The following is a 16056-nucleotide window of genomic DNA, read 5'->3' as shown; positions in this document are numbered from 1 at the left end:
TATCTCTGTTCCAGGCATTCAAGACTCAATCGTAAAGTGCAATTAATATCGTTTAGACTAAAGGTCTGGGGGAAAGTAACACACTAAGAATGGGTTTTCCTATTGAAAAATAAAAGAAAAAAAAAAGTGTATGTGATACAATAACCCATATAACTAAACAATTCCACTCCTAGGTATATACTCAAAAGAACTGAAAACAGATAGTCAAAGAGAAACGTGTACGTGCAAGTTCCTAGCAGCACTATTCCCAACAGCCAAAAGGCAGAAACAACCCAAACGCCTATCAACAAATGGAAGGTAAACAAATGTGCCGTGTCCATACAATGGAATATTATTCAGCCATGAAAAGGAACAAAGCACTGATTCCTGCTGTCACATGGGTAAACCTTCAAAACATGATGCTGAGCGAAAAAGCCAGGCACAAAAAGGTCCATATTGTATGAGTCCATTTGTATGAAATATCCAGAATAAGTAAAGGCATAGAGACACTTGCATAGTTATAACTACTGATTTTTCAGCTTTTAGAATCAAACTCGATAAGTATGGACAACGTTCTTATGGTTCTTATGGTTCCAGAACCCAGATCAAGTGTCACCAGTCTTGAACATGGAACAGAAAAAGTACAAATAACATAAATTGAGAAGTGGAAGTAGAGATGTGATGAGACGGGGCAGACACCATCATTATCACCATTTCACAAGAGGGGAGGCAGAAGGTCCGCAGCAGAGCAGCTGTTCTCAACTGAAGGAGGTGCTGCCCACCCCCAAGGACACTTGGAAATATTTTTCTCACGTTAACAGGCAGATCCTCCACCTTGGGTAGGGGTGTGGGCAGGAATGCTAACGTTCCGTCTTACAATAAATGGTCGGTCCCACGCAACACAACTTTGTTCCCCCCAAAATGCCAATAGTGCCCCCACTGAGAAACACTGCAACGGGCAAGCTAAAACTCCTGGCACAGTGGAATGGAGAGGATTCGAGAGACGAGAGCTAGTAGCCATAACGCTGGTAATGCCAGTAGAAGCTTGGAAAAACGGTCTTGCATCAGAAGAGCCGCACTGAGGGAGTAGGGAGGTAGTGCAAGACCCTCGTTTTTCACTATAAACACTATTTGGCTGTTTTAACCATTTGCATGTGTGATGTTGTTTATTTTTACATAAATGGCCATTTCAACAGCATGGAAAGGGCTATGACATAAGGAAACGCTATCAGCTACAACATTTCACTTGAATTTTTTAATGTTTTCTTGTGTCACATGCCCTTTGGTTTCAAAGACAAATCCAGCTTGGAACTACACAGCAGCTGCTTGTTTTTCAAGGGAAGAAAATGCATCATTTGAAGCCACATAATTCACATCTCAACAAAGAAGCACCCACGTTTCTGTTTACCTGATGACGGGCGCCACCATGTGGCAATGATGTGTCCCCAACCTTCAGTCCACACTGCCCGAATGAAGATTCTCAGAGAATTTCTAATTTTGTAGCATCCACCCTATTGCAAATTGGGTGCGTACCATGGAACGCTAACACGTATCTAATTCACAATTTCAAATGTGCATAAAGTAAGACCTCGCTGTGTCAGCTGGGGTCCAGTCAGGCGGATGCTACTTCTGAAAATCTGTAAACTTCTCAACCCCAGGCGTCGTTTGTATTGTAGGTGAAAGGAAGCCATCGAGCTGGCTGTGATTTACGATTATTTGCTTTATATTAAGGATCAGCAAAAGGCAATAAAAAGAGTCAGTAGAGGATTCCATTTTCCAATTTGCTACACTTGCCTGCTCACCTTCAAAACTAACCGATAATAATGAGGGAGAGATAATACAAGTTCAACCAAAAGTTCAAGTCTTGCTGTTGATTTTTGACATTGCCTTACTGCTTCTGGTCGATAAAACCATGGATCTTGTCGTTCTGCAGCTTTGCACCCTGCATCTGTTGGCCACGTGATAATGGAAACTCCTTAACCGGCTAACCAGCACCTCTGCAGCCTCTTCAAACCCTGCCCTGGCAGAAAATTCTCTTACTCAAGTGGATCCCACCTACTGATGATCCCTGAAGTGGGTCTTTCTGCCTTCAACCTCCAGAGGGAAGTTGGAAGGGAACAGCAGGCGCAAACCCTCTCAGGTCCATGTGCAAGTCTCAGATTAGGTGACACTTCCAGGAAGCCCTCCCGGCCTTCCTCATGGGGTTCAGATGCACCAACAGGTGGGGCCTTCCAGGAATGGGAATCAAGTTCAACATGGTGGGATGAGCAGCCCCACAGGGTCTCTACTGTATGAAAGTTCAACCCCACTTGGAGGTAGCCTCAGTGACTCAATGACCATGTCCCGGCATGGAGCTGGAATACGGCTGTGACTGAGTCCAATCATGTTAATCCTCTGCTCAAAGCCCTCAGCAGTTCCCCATCACGCTCAGAGCAAAAGTCAAATCCTTCCAACAGCCAGCAGGTCCCCATCTCCTGTCTCCTCAGCCACCTGGCCAGCCGGCCACCTGCGCTTTCTCACTGCTCTTGAGTAACCCAGGACCTTTGCACGAGCCACAGTAAGCCAGATCTACTTCCGGAAGTTCTTGATGGAGTCACCTTAGAAGGGGGGAGAGGGGGGAGGGAAGAGAAGCAGGGAGACAGGAAAGCAGGATGGGTTCGTAGAGAAAGAGGAGAGGGCGAGAGGGCAAAGGTCAGTCCGCTCCCCCTGGAGCCGAGAGGCTCCTTCCTCCAGGACTAGATTTCCTTTAATGTTGGGACTTCACCACACCCTCCCCCCACTCTCCAGGATCACTGATTTGAACCTGTACCTTCCTGCCCCACATCCTCCCTGTAAACTAGAAGGCAGAGGCATCTCCATCCTGCCCCTGGCTCTCTCTGAAGCCAACATCTGAGGCAAAGAGGAGAAGACGATGGTGACCAGTTTCTTTCTTCCTTTTTTTTTTTTTAAATTAAACTGGGTTTGGGGCATTCCCGGAAATAAACATCAAAATAGAAGTGGTGTCATTCTACTGCAGAGTTACAGTCACTGAGTAATGAACATAAAGGTTAGCTCGTGGGATGCTGAACTATAAAAATGTTAAATTTTTCAATAAAATCACATTAATAGAGTCTCATAGTCCCTGCAGCATTTGCAATAACACAAATCACTATTGCTCTGTCTTGGGAAATTTTGTCCCCAATAGTTGAATAGCAAAGCTGGTTGGACGAGTAAACGAAGCTTGTTCACAACAGCGCCACCTGGTGGTGTAGTTTATTTAGCACTTTCCAGGGTTAGAATATCTGGGGTCTTGGTCAGTTCCATGGGGAAAATAGTCTTGAATTATTCAGTGTTCGATTATTGACTGTCTTTAAGAACGCACCTCTCAAATGCAATTGGCAAAAGTGAATTGTGCTCATCGCCTCCCTCATGACTAGAGACTGGTTTGGTCCCAAATGTAATCAAACCCCAGTAACTGCTTTAGCTTAATTCACAGAAATATTCACTTTACAAAAACTCACGTGGAAACTATAGCCAGCTACCCATCTCTATGTTAAAAGTACAGACCTAGCTCAACCCCTTTACCAGCCATGGACAGGTTACTTAAATTCTCTGGGCCTCGGCTTCCTCATCTGTCAAATGGTGAGAATAAATTCTCTGCCTTAAGATAAGGCATGTAAAGCCCCTTCATGCTTTTCTATTAAGTAAATGCTCAACGAATAATCAGAAGACATGGATTCTGAACTATTAAAGGCGGTTATTTTAGAGGAGGAAGTTTCACTTTCTATGTTATAGATTGACACAAAGCTTGCTTCTTCATAAAGACATATTGTGCTTGTAGTTTTAAATTAACGGGTTTTTTGTACTGTGGTAAAATACACGTAACACAAAATTTACCATTTTAACTGTTTTCAAGTGTAAAACTCAGTGGCATTAAGCACATTTACATTGTTGTGCCTCTATAACCACCCTCCATCTCCAGAATATTTTCATCTTCCCAAACTGAAACTCTGTCCCCGTTAAACTCTTCATCTTTCTCCCCTACGCCTCGCTCCTGGCAGCCACCACTCTAGTTTCTGTCTCTGTGGACTGGACTATTATAAGTGGAATCATGCAGTATTTGCTCTTTTGTGCAAAATCAGGGTTTTTTAATGGAGTATACAGGAGGCATCAAGCAATACCTCTGTCTTCTGTAAAGCCCTCAGTCAACTGTATTATTCCAAAAGTCTTAACAGTGTGGTCCAGGGACCTCCTCCGGGTCCAAAAGACCCCTCAGGGGGTCCAAGGGTCAAAAGATCTAATACCAGGAAATTATTTGATTTTCACACTCTCAACTGGAGTTTTCCAGAGGCCACATGGTGTGGGATGTCCCCAAAGACTGAATGCAGGGCAGTAAGACACTAGTGACAGTGACAAAAAAGTGAAACCATGCTATTCTTCTCATAAAATGTTTTTGCCTTGGAAATTTTGTTATCTACCATGAAAAGACATGTTATTTATATTAACATGTAGTGGGTTTGTTTTTCCTCATGAATTAAAGTTTTAATTCCGTTTTAACCAGAATATGGTAAATATCAATAGGCATAACCCACATAAAAAAACTTTCGAGGACCCTGAAGAATTTTTAAGGGTGTAAAGGGATTCTGAAGCCAAAAGTCTTCAGAATGGCCGAATTCTGTCAACCTTTCCTACAACAAATGATGCTTGGATTGGCATAGACCTAGGAAAACTTTTTCTGCATATGTATCGGTGATTTGTGAATGGCTAAACTTCTCAGACGTGAATAATACCCTTTTCCAGGCACTATCTCTGCTCTCCTGCAACCTGATTATCAAATTCTGCCCTCAAGCCATCTTCACATCCTTCACACCCTCACAAACACGCACACCCAGTAAAAAAGCAATCATTCAAGTACTCCAGACCAAAGCTCTCTCAATCCTAGCTATTTATTAATCCTAGCGTTTATTCCTCTAAAATACCAGTCCCACCCACAATCATCCTCTCGGTAAAACTCCTCTCACTTTGTATACTGATGTATAAGCAAAAATAAACTAAGCAGTGGTGAGTGTGAATTACATTTGTTGCCATGGAAATGCTTATGTCAAGGAACTCAGTAATTAATTTCAAAGGTATGAGGTTATTCTGACATAATTCTAGGCAAACACCTCTCCGTCTTTAATGAATTGCTGGGCTAGAATAAACCACATATATTATCCATCTTTCCATCCATCCATCCGTTCTGCCAACAAATATTAAGAGTGCCAAGCTCTGCACAGGCCTGGGGATACATTGATAACAAATTTCTGCCCTCAGGGAGTTCACCTGCAACTGGGGGAAGACCAAACAAATGCACATTATAATGGCAGGTGGTGCTGAGTGCTAGGAAGAAAGATAATGCCAGATCCAGAGACGGAGAGGGCTGGAGAGACTTGGAGGCTGGTGACGCGTGAGCACTTGAACGTGGATTATCCAAGGTACCAGGTATAAAGGAGGTACCAGGCATGACTCAGCAAGGGCATCACTGCTGAAAGAGGAAGGTGCCTAAGATGTTCCAGAAGGACAACCAAGTCCCCTGTGGTTGCTGTAATCAACGAGAGGAGGGGATGGGGGAAACCAGGGGTCAGGCCTGGTGAGCAAAGCCATGGCCAGGATTGGGTTTTATACTGTGAGTCATGTAAGATCATTGCAGGGTTTGGGCAAGGATGGGGTAAAATGACCTCTATTGTAAAAGATAGTTCTGGCAGCCACGTGATTAGATGGAAGAAGAGGTTAAAGAGGGAAGAGGGGAGACTAAAAAGGTGAAGTCATCAAGGTGAAGCTCGTGTCTTGGTCTAGGGTGATGGCAATGGAGGTGACGGGAAACGGCCATGTGTCCGGATGTGTTTTGAAGGAATGGAGGGAACAAGTTTGCTCTTAGATTGGACGGGAAATGAGAAAGAGGAGTCCAGGGTGACTGAAAAGGGTTTGGTCCATTCCACAGAGGGAGGAAGACGGGCTGTCATGGGCTGCCATCATTCCGGGCGCGTTGAGCTCAGATGCCAGCTGGGGACCCGGGTGCAGATGTGCAAGAGGCAGCTGTGAGCGACACATCTGGGCTCAGGGGCAGGGCCAGGGCGTGGACAGTCCTGAGGCTGGACCAATGCGGACAGAGCCCTGAACCCTGGGTCCTGCCGGGTCCTGCCATGTCAAGAGGCACAGAAGGGAAGATCCACCCGTTCCTAAAATCCCTGCTGGGGCTGCTGCCGGGTAAAGTGAAAATCCCTGGGGCACTGAGGATGGCAATCAGTCCACTGACGATGACGGCTTGTGAGGCAGGAAGCCCAGGGACACTTTAACCATCATTATGAGATTACAGCTGCCCAAATAGAATATCCAGGAACCTTAGGTAACTTCTCACTCTTTGGAGTAAATAAGAATCACCTGGTGTGCTTGGTAGGCATTCAGGTTTCTCAACCCTGCTCCAGGGGAGGTCGGGCTGGGAGACAGGCCAGGTGATTCTGATTCTGTGGCTACAGTCCACAGGAGCCATAGACGTTCGGGAGTTTGATGTGTGTGCAAAAGTGAGGATGCAATTCCACTGTGACGAATAAGGGTAAAGGACAGAAAAGAAATGTGATTTTTTTTTTTCTTCTTTGGTATAACTTTCCATAAACTCACAGGTTGGAAATCTTTTGTCACATGAGTATGTCCCATTCACACTAGGAAGTAGAATCTCATTGAAAGGCTGTACAATTGCATTAACATCAGGTGCCCAAGTCGCAGACACTGGCACAGAGATGTCACCCAGGCACCACAAATGGCCGAGTTCTGAGGAAGGAAGGGCAGACTTAGGTCTAACCAAGTCTGAAAATGAACCTGAGATTCTGCACTTCTCTCTGACCCTTGGAAAGAGAGCCGAGTGTAACAGAAGAGACGCCTCCCTCATAACGCCCAGCAAAGCTGTCTGGCCTTGGGATCACATGTGGCCTTCTGGGGACCTCGGGCTCCTCGTCTGTCCAAGGAGGGGGTCGAGTGCAGCCTCTGGAAGTTCAGCTCTCTCACCCTCTTGACATTACACAGCCACGGAGGGCTCTTGCCTTCTTTCTTTTTCAGCACTTGCCTGAGCCGGGCTAAGATATGGTCAGCCTATCCCTGCAAAAATTTTGGACTTTAGCTATTTGAGAAACTGTACAGAAAAAAAGGGTTGAATACATGAAGGTAGTTAACAGTCACACATTGTACGTGCCCAGAGGTGATGCAGTTGAAGTGCGATGGGATGAAGAAGCCCCCGCCTCCCCAAAATTGAGATCTACTTTAAACCTCTAGACTTTTATTTACCCGTTTATAGGACTACATATAGAGGCTGGAGACACAGGTTAGATGAAACCACAAATATGCAATAAACCCAAACAAGAAAGTGAGAACTTCTACCGGACAAATGACCCAGTTTCTTCAATAAATAAAATGTCATGGGTGTGTGTGTGTTTGTGTGTGTGTGTGTCGGGGGTAGAAGGTTAAGATTAAAATCGGGTTAAGAAACCCATCAACTAAACCAAGTAAGTGGATCTTGTTTGGATCCTGACTGCAACTTACCAGTTGTCAGAAGACGTTTCTGAGACAACCAGGGAATGCAGACAGACATGGAGGTCAGTTACGAGAAATCGTTTTCCGTTTAGTTAGGTGTGATCAGGAAGAGCCCTTATCTGTTAGAGATACTTAGAAGTGTCTGAGGAATGAAATTAAATTATGTCTAAGATTTGCTTTAAAATACTCAGGAAAGGGGTGGGGAATCACAGAGACTGGCAAAGTGTTGCTGAGAGCACATGGGGACTCATAATATTAATCTATTACGGTTTATGTCTAAAATTACATTTATAAAAAGTTAAAACAAAATCAGAAAGCAGGGACACAAAAAAGACCAAAGCCCAAGACTGCAAAACACCAAATCTATATTTACATCCATATATAATAACATAACTTTAAGCTGAAATATATCATAAATAAAACAAGTAATATCTACGGTTTGACAACTTAAGTATCAACAATTAAAATAAATCAAACTGGAATGAAATAAATACATAAACAAAAATCCAACAGATTGTACCTCTATTATATGTACTGTTGTCTCAAAGAAAAAAAAAAAACACAAAACCAGTAGTATCCCAATAGTTAATACTGATGGACAAAAAAAAAAAAAAAACGTATTTTGGAGTACAAGGGCTGTGGAAAGAAAAAAAACTGATATTTTTATGCACTCAGAAATGTGGTTAAAAAGGAGAAATCTGAAAGCCCCCCAAAATTTCAGCATAACACGAACTGACTTGTTTTCAAATAGATTTGGTGATTTTTTTTTTTTTAAATACAGATTTAAATTTCAGCCCTCTATTATCATGTATCCCCTTTTAGGATTTATATGTATCATCACAGCAAGCTTTCTGTAACACTCATTGGATTAGGTAAGGATCAGGTCAATCATCTTGCAAATGTGTTAATCTTCAAAAGTAGGCTATAAAAGTGCAAAACTATGAAAACAAAAATCTAGATTATGTACATATGGCTCAGCTTGTGAACAGGAAGAAAGGTAAATAGTGTACACTTTCCTGATACAAAGCACTTCATCACGATGCCAGCAGACTGATCTCAAACCAGGTCTCCCTTTTCACCTGGGAGTTAAGACTTTTCTATCGAGTAGGTGTCATGTTGCATAATGAAAACAAACAAAAAAAATCAGGATTCTTTGAGGACATTACCCTTGCTCTAATGGAGAAGGGCAGGGCAAGAAAAATTAACAGTGCAAATTTATTTTTGAAACAGTTTTGTTAATGAAGTATTTTGTGGTCGCTAAACCCAGGTACTGCAGAATACACTCAGCCATGGACAGCGGATTAAGAAAACAGAAGTTTAAAACATCTAGTAAGCCAGCTGGTGGCTAGTCTCTCATTAAAACCCAAATTGCATGTACACTGAGAAAAACGCTGCTGCTTCAAAACAACCAAAAATGGGAAGACAATTGAGGTCTCAAAACAGATTACCTCTCCCCTGAGTACCAGAAAACTCAGCCAGCACGCACTCCTGCAAAATCCACGTGTCTGTAATTAACCTGAGTGTGTCCACAGTTAACCCAAATGCCAGACACACCAAGACTTCCAAATGCAAACCTAAAATTACTCCAAAACTTTCATTTCTTTTAAAATTGTTTCCAATATATATATAATTCACATGTACAATTTAGTGTTTATATTCTTATATATGAATTTAGGCAAATGCCAGAAAAACCCAGGAATTGTCCAACAAAAATGATTAATTTGATAGAAAACAAATTTAAGTAACTCCACATACGATTTGGTATGCTTATTGAATGTGTGGCTGGCCTACAGAGGAAATGTTTCCCTGTAGATACACACACTTAAAAATCCCGCAAACCATGCCATTCCCTCAGAAAAGGACTGTGGATCTGGGTCTTTCTCAGATGACATACCGAAATTTGCAGTAAAAGGGCACCAAATTCAGAATGGCTGATCTCCGTACATGCAGCACATATTCATAGGGGGTCAATGCTTCTGTTAACAATTCTGTTAAGACAACAGACTGCGGAGGATTTAACATAATACAAATCATTGAGAAATTCTTTTTTAAAAAACATACATTTTAAATGAAAGAGGACAAGTAGCAGAAACATGCTCCAAGTGATGAGCAACATTAGAGAAAAGAATACACACAGTTTTAAACAAGCAGGTTTACAACATATATTTACAGTTTTACCTGAGGTGCAAGCGTTATATACTTTCTCCCTATCCCACCCCCCAGCCCAAATGATTTCTTTTCAGCAGCGCTCAAGTATGCAAAAAAACTCCACTTCTTATTTGGTCAATTCTAAAAAAAATATTATTCAGGGCAAAACAGAGATGTCCGGTCTCCATTTGTGTACAACCCAACTGTTCCAACTATAGTTTTTATTGCTATTTGGTACAAAAGTTAACAGAACAACTTTACAAAACCGTAGTGTTCTTTATATATGTACAGTACAATCACAGCTTATTTCAGTAGCTTTCACCATCTGCTTTTTCAAAAGATGAACTAATTCAGTTTCATGGAGAGTACACATTTATATCCATCAAGACCTAAGGCGGGGAGGGGGAAAGGTTTAAAAATGATTAGGATAAAACTAAATACAGTATACAAAAATCTTAAGAAAGAAAAAAAAAGTATAATAAATAGAGCTAAAGTGATCTAGAAATGCAATGGGTTCCATTTAAGCTTAAATTTTGTGACCAAAGTCTCAGGAGTCTAAATAAATAAAAGCTGCACTATTTAGGGGGTGCTAATATATACTTAACAGTGATTTAATGAAGATGATTTAACCAAGAACCAGAATTCATATCTGACAGTTGCCAAAGGCAACTACCACCTATAAGAAACTCTGGAAGTTTATACCCTATGAAAGGGAAATTCATGGCACAGAGTGTAACAGTATTTGTTCAGCCAACACCTATCGACTTGTATGGCTGAAATTCCCAGCGATGGGCCAGCCACTGAATGAAGGAGACCCCTCCTCAGCTTAGCTCGGAGTAGAAGCCCGACGCACAGGTAAGATGGGCACAAATGGGTAAGAACCACAGCTCAGACGGAACACAAACAGGGAAGCCCCAGTTCCCGGCAAACATTCTGCAGAGATGATATGTGAGCTGGTCCTGAAGTCTCAGAACGAGGTTGTTTGGCAAAGAGGGTGCAGGAAGGATGTTCCCGAGGAGAGAGAAATGCAAGCAGAGTAGCCCAGAGGCTGCAGGAAGAGGCCGGAGCTGGATAAACAGGACCGTTCCCATCTGCTGTTACATGCAGTGCAAATAATCTATTGCTTACAACCTATAAATTTTCTGTTTTCAGGTTTTAAGGCAGAGTGGATTCCTGTAATGACACCAGTCTCACACCACTGGCATCACCTGAGCGGGAGAGAAGGATGTAGAGCTGCAGAGGCTGACGGGCCCCATGTGTCCCAGTGAAAACAGAAGAAGAAATTCTGCCCTAGTCCATGAGCCTTTATCTCTGTACCTAGATCTAGCAGGCACTCAGTCAAGAGTCTGCTCCATGGGGATATGGTGGTGGTTTGACAGGACAAGAGTTATCTGGGAGGGAACTAGATCGGTCCATGAGCCCCAATCTTTCCATTCAATTTATTTTTAAAAGCGTCCTAGTGTGACTCTCACACAGACATCATGCCCTCTGCCCAAACTTGGAAGTAACTCAACTAACACGTGTACAACTCCAAGAACACTGAGGCTTTGGGGTAGCTACCGTTAGATACATTTGCCATGTGAACCAAAAAGTCAAAATAAACCTACTTGCTCTGTCCCACTCCCCTCCCCCAACAGATAAGGATTTATAAAGGCTTTGAACAAGCTCTTAAACTGGAGGGTTGGGGCACAGGCCTTGGACTGTGCAGACCTACGACCAAAAGTAGGCAGAGTAAGGCGCTGAGCAAGTTACATAATCCGAGTCTCAGTCTCCATATCTGTAAAGTGGGCACAGGACCTCCTAACCCAGGGATCGGCAAACTTGTTCTGTAAAGGGCCAGACAGTTAATATTCTCGGCTTTGCAGGCCATGAAGTCCCTATCACAATTACCCACCCCTGCTGCTGTGGCACCAAGCAGTCACAGACAATACGTAAAGGAATGGATGTGGCTGTGTGCCAATAAAACTTTATTGACAAAAACAGGTGGCAGGCAGTTGGCTAACCCCTGACCTGATGCTGTAAGAAGGATTAAATGAGCTGATGGCGACAAAACACTTCACTCAACGCCTGGCATGAAACAAATGCTTAGTAACTTCCAGTTGCTATTGTTGTTTTTACCATTATCATCGCCGCTGATATGCAGAGACCGGGAGGACTCTGTTTTAAGACACTTCAAAAGTCAAATTCAAAGCAATTTTACTTTTTATTATTATACTGGATAAGCCAGATGGTTTATTTTCAATTAAGTAAAATCAATGCATTATATGTGCTCACCTTTCATCCCCAAAATAGGGAATCAAGTTTTTTTGTCATTTGGTCGGTAGTGTGCGCTCCCAATAAAATTCTCATAGTTCCTCTTCTGTAGCATGCTGCTAGATAAGTGTTGATAGGACACAGGCCTTTTTCCTGATTGAAAAAAAAAAAGCATAAAAGGGCATTTAGAATTAAGTTCAACAGTTAGGTAAAATGTGTGGGATGTTAGAAGTCAATTTTCAAAATTCCTAACTGATAATGTGACCAGAACACATAAGATGCATACATGTTATAAAGTTACTTACAAGGTGAAATGTTTTTAAATGCCATGAGGATATTTCTTAGCACAGAATTTTAAGTCACTAAAGCTAAAATTATCTAAGTGCTAGGTGGTCATCAGTAAAAATTAAAAAGCTAAAAGGAAACGGCAGCATAAGGATTTTAAAGCTTTGTGTATCATGAACCAAAACTGTGTGGAGGAGGAGGGAAAAAAAGACTGATTTACTTGCAACACAGAGCCTTTTCTCTTCAAGTAAAGACACAGTTATGACTCATGTCCATTTTAAGTGCCGAGGAGGGGGAAAAAAAGGGACGCTTCTAATCAAAAGGCTGCAAAAATTATCTCTTCATCAGAATCTTTATAAAAGTCACTGGACTGTATGAAAGCACTTGTTTAATGTGCTGTCCCTACCAGATCAACTGGCATCAAGCCATCCTTGACAGAGCATTGTCACCACACAGAATCTTTAATTTGAAATAAATACAAACTGAGAGGGTCAAAATGGATTTGTCCCTTTGGGACGGACAAACCTGCAGTTTATATCCGTCAAAAGAAGGCATGGTGGTTTCATCATGTTTTCCAAGGGGGACAGGTCCCCACGACACTCTGATCTACTTTTTTGCAGGCACAGGTATGTGTCAGACACCTCTATGAAACTGTCATGAGTTAGCAAGGGCGTTGAAGACACCAAAGTATCTATGAGCGTAATGGACAATATGGGGAAAAACCGTGCTTTCTACAATTCACTTAACTATTTAACAAAGGCTAAAGAAGGCAGTACAGTTCTGTAAGTCTGAACATCAAGCTGTTCAAAGGATTGTTTAACCAGCAGTTCTTAGCCTTCTGCTCTGGTGGATCAAGGGTCCTCATGGGTATTTACTGAGCACCTCTGGCACCACCCTGTGCTGGGCACCTGACAGGGCCGCATATCAAAGATATAAAACGCATTTTCTGCCCTGAGTGAGTTCACAGTCTAGTAGGGGTGGTGAGACATGGACAGAAGTACCCCACCTCCGGGCTCCCACCTCCCAGGCTGGGCTGGAGCGCTGGACGCAACACACACGCGCAAAGGAGAAAACTGGACAGTGACGAAGTCAGGTGAGCGGGCGTAAGTGACACCTGACATCAGACTCCTGGGTTCTCAAGCGCTTTTCACCATCCTCCCAACCAGGGAGAAAATTAAAAGAGCGAAATGAAACACTGGGGAATAAGCTTTCATCCTGTAGGGCTGAGTTTGGGGGCCCCGAACCACTGCCCGGTCTCGGAACGTCTCGCCCTCCCAGAAGCCCCCACCTCCAGGACACCCACCTTCCAGCGCCGACCCGGCCGCAGGGCCCGCGGGGCCGCAGGGGAACAGGGCTCCAGCCGCAGCGAAGGGCTTCTGCGCGGGCAGCACGGCCGCGTCCGCCTCGCCGGTGGCCAAGAAGCGGGGCCGCGCAGGCAGCGAAGTGGGCGGAGGGCACGCGCACTCGGGGGGCAGCAGCGACGTGAGGCCGTGCACCACATGGAACTTGGGGAGGTCGAAGGGCCGCCGGTAGTGGGGGCCGGGTTGGTCCCCATCGCGGGCCGGCGCCCCGACCCTTGGCCGCTTGGGGAGCGGCTCGTCCGGCTCGGCGCCGCGGCCGCAGAAGTAGTCCCGGGCCGGTGGCGCCCAGAGGCCGTCATTCCTGGGGGTGTGGTCACTGCAGCCATTGAGGGCGCCGCCTGGGGCGGGCTGCGCCGGGGCCCCGGCAGGAGGCTGAGGCTTGGGCTTGGGCTCCAGCCGCTTGGCTTTATCCGCGGCCGGGGTCGCGCTGGCTTTGGCGAACATCTCGGAAGGCGGCTGCCGGGCCGCGGCCCCCGGCCCCCCAAGGCTCTGCGGCGGCCGGTGGGACTTCAGGTTGCTGGGGGCTAAAGTGCTAGAGTCGATCCCTGAAGTCAGAGGGGCTTTGCCGGGCCCCGGGGGGTTGGGCTTCGCTTTCTCGGGCGGCAGGGGTCTGGGCTGCGCTGGGAAGGCGGGCCTGGGCTTGGGCTTGTAGGGATTCGACAGGGGAGGCACGTCTTTCCCCAGTAAAGCTGGGGGGCATCCGGTCCGTCGACTTCGAAGCAGAGACTTGTTCCGACAGTTTCTGTGGCTGTCTGGGTTGTACTTATGCTCCAGTCTCTGGTGCATCGTTAGAACCTCTGGATAAAATGTCTTGAAGGTGCAGAACGGGCAGGTGGTACTCGTGGTCACACTTTTACCCAAAGAAGCTGCCGGGCAGCAGTGGGAAGCCCCGAGGGATAAGTTTAAGGGCTTCTCCTGACAGTTGGCATCGACCTCCGCTTTCTTCTCTCTGTGGCCGACCTGGACGTGATGGGCCGCCCGGCCGTCTGGGTGAGGGGCCACGTCCACTTCTGTTCTGCAGGTGAGGTTGTGTGCCTGAGGTTCAACTGCTGATCTCTTTTTTAACACGTCCAAATAAGCAGGGGCAGGATTTTTGCTCAGTTTATCGGCACTGTCATCAGCTGCGTTTTTACTGAAATCCTGAGTATCTTTGTGTACTGCTAAGAGGACAGCACTGCCCAGAATGTTCTGAAAGGCAGGGGCCATCCCCTTCAGTTGCTTTGCAGGTGAGCTGCCTTTAACATCTTTGGCACCGTCAAAACATCTTTTCTGATTTTTGGTCTGCGCACTGTCAGCGGTCAGAAGTGCATCTTCCGTCTCCTGGCTTTTCCCCTCGCTCCTGACTTCAGCAGCAGCATCGGTCTGCTTATCCTTGTGATGTCTCTCCAGGTGATACCGCAGAGAGGTCTTCTGGGCCGCAGCATAGTCACAAAATTCACATTTGTATGGTTTTTCACCTAAAACAAGAAATGTCACTCTATTACAGAAGTTTATGGAAGGCATCGAAACAAGTAAGACAGAGAAAATGGGGTCCTTTCCTTTTCCCTTCTTGTCTATTAATCTTCACATCCAGGATCTGTCATGAGTTGTTTGCTTCATCGCCCTTTCTACCCCAAATATTTGAAAACGTGAACACGTCTTTAATTTAAAAAATTAAAAAGCACACTTTAAAATTATCTCAGAATATCTGAACAACAACAATAAAAAAAAAAATCAGACACAGAACTACATCATAATCCTCTCAACTAATACATGCTGTAAACAAATCTAAGAAGTTCCTTACCTGTATGTGTTCTGAGATGAATATTGAGGTAATAATTTGAACGGAAAAACTTTCCACAATAACTACATTCTCTTGAGGATGTAAGATGCTTTATTTTTCCTCCATCATCATTTTTATCTTAAAACAGAAACAAAAATAATTCATGTAAGAAGATGGCTCAAGTATGTGAACACGGCGAGCTGACTTAAAGATTCTTGATAGAAACATTTTTGGAAAGTATAAAATAATTTTTATATTAGGTATTGGCTAAAAACGTGCCAAATGTTGCTTTGAGGTTGCCTGCAGTATTAAAGCAAGTGTGCATCAGTTTTTTTTCGGAGCACAGCAGAGTTCACTGTTAAAGATTCAGTTCTTCATCTACCTCGATCACAGGACCATTTAATAGACTGAAACCAACGGGCAGCTGTCCGCTCTCCCAACAAGTCTGAGACACGCAGAACCTGGCAAACTCAAGCTGGACCTGCACACAGGCTGGAATATCCAGATTCTTCAGAATAAGTAATTTAGAAAACCCAGCCAATACAAATCATCGACTTTCCCAACCACCAGAGGAAAAGCTTTTTACCTTAAGCAAGTTACCACTAGAGGGCAGTGAGCACATCTTTACAGAAAATAAAAAAGCTTGGCCCTGGGCAAACACCTAGGAAAGTTTGTCAAAATTTAGCAACGTTTTTGGAAAGCAGGTTGTATTACCCACAAGCACTC

At 44.3% G+C, this 16056-nt stretch overlaps 1 protein-coding gene across 3 annotated transcripts in view; it reads right to left on the bottom strand.

Moving 5' to 3' along the window:
• Positions 1 to 8281: 8281 nt before the first annotated feature.
• ZNF217 (zinc finger protein 217) overlaps positions 8282 to 16056 on the bottom strand; it is a 38227-nt gene continuing 30452 nt past the window's right edge. For all 3 annotated transcript variants that reach the window (XM_032605640.1, XM_032605642.1, XM_032605641.1), the window contains 4 exons: positions 15352 to 15468; positions 13511 to 15025; positions 11944 to 12075; positions 8282 to 10058 (listed from right to left, as the gene is read on the bottom strand). In XM_032605640.1, the coding sequence (XP_032461531.1) occupies positions 11966 to 12075; positions 13511 to 15025; positions 15352 to 15468 (1742 nt within the window). In that variant the 3' untranslated portion in view covers positions 8282 to 10058; positions 11944 to 11965. The remainder of the gene's footprint in view (positions 10059 to 11943; positions 12076 to 13510; positions 15026 to 15351; positions 15469 to 16056) is intronic.

Source organism: Phocoena sinus, chromosome 15 (genome assembly GCF_008692025.1).
Source record: "Phocoena sinus isolate mPhoSin1 chromosome 15, mPhoSin1.pri, whole genome shotgun sequence".
Lineage (NCBI taxonomy): Eukaryota > Metazoa > Chordata > Mammalia > Artiodactyla > Phocoenidae > Phocoena > Phocoena sinus.
Note: the sequence above shows the minus strand (reverse complement) of the source record. Positions and strands in the feature narration are given on the sequence as shown.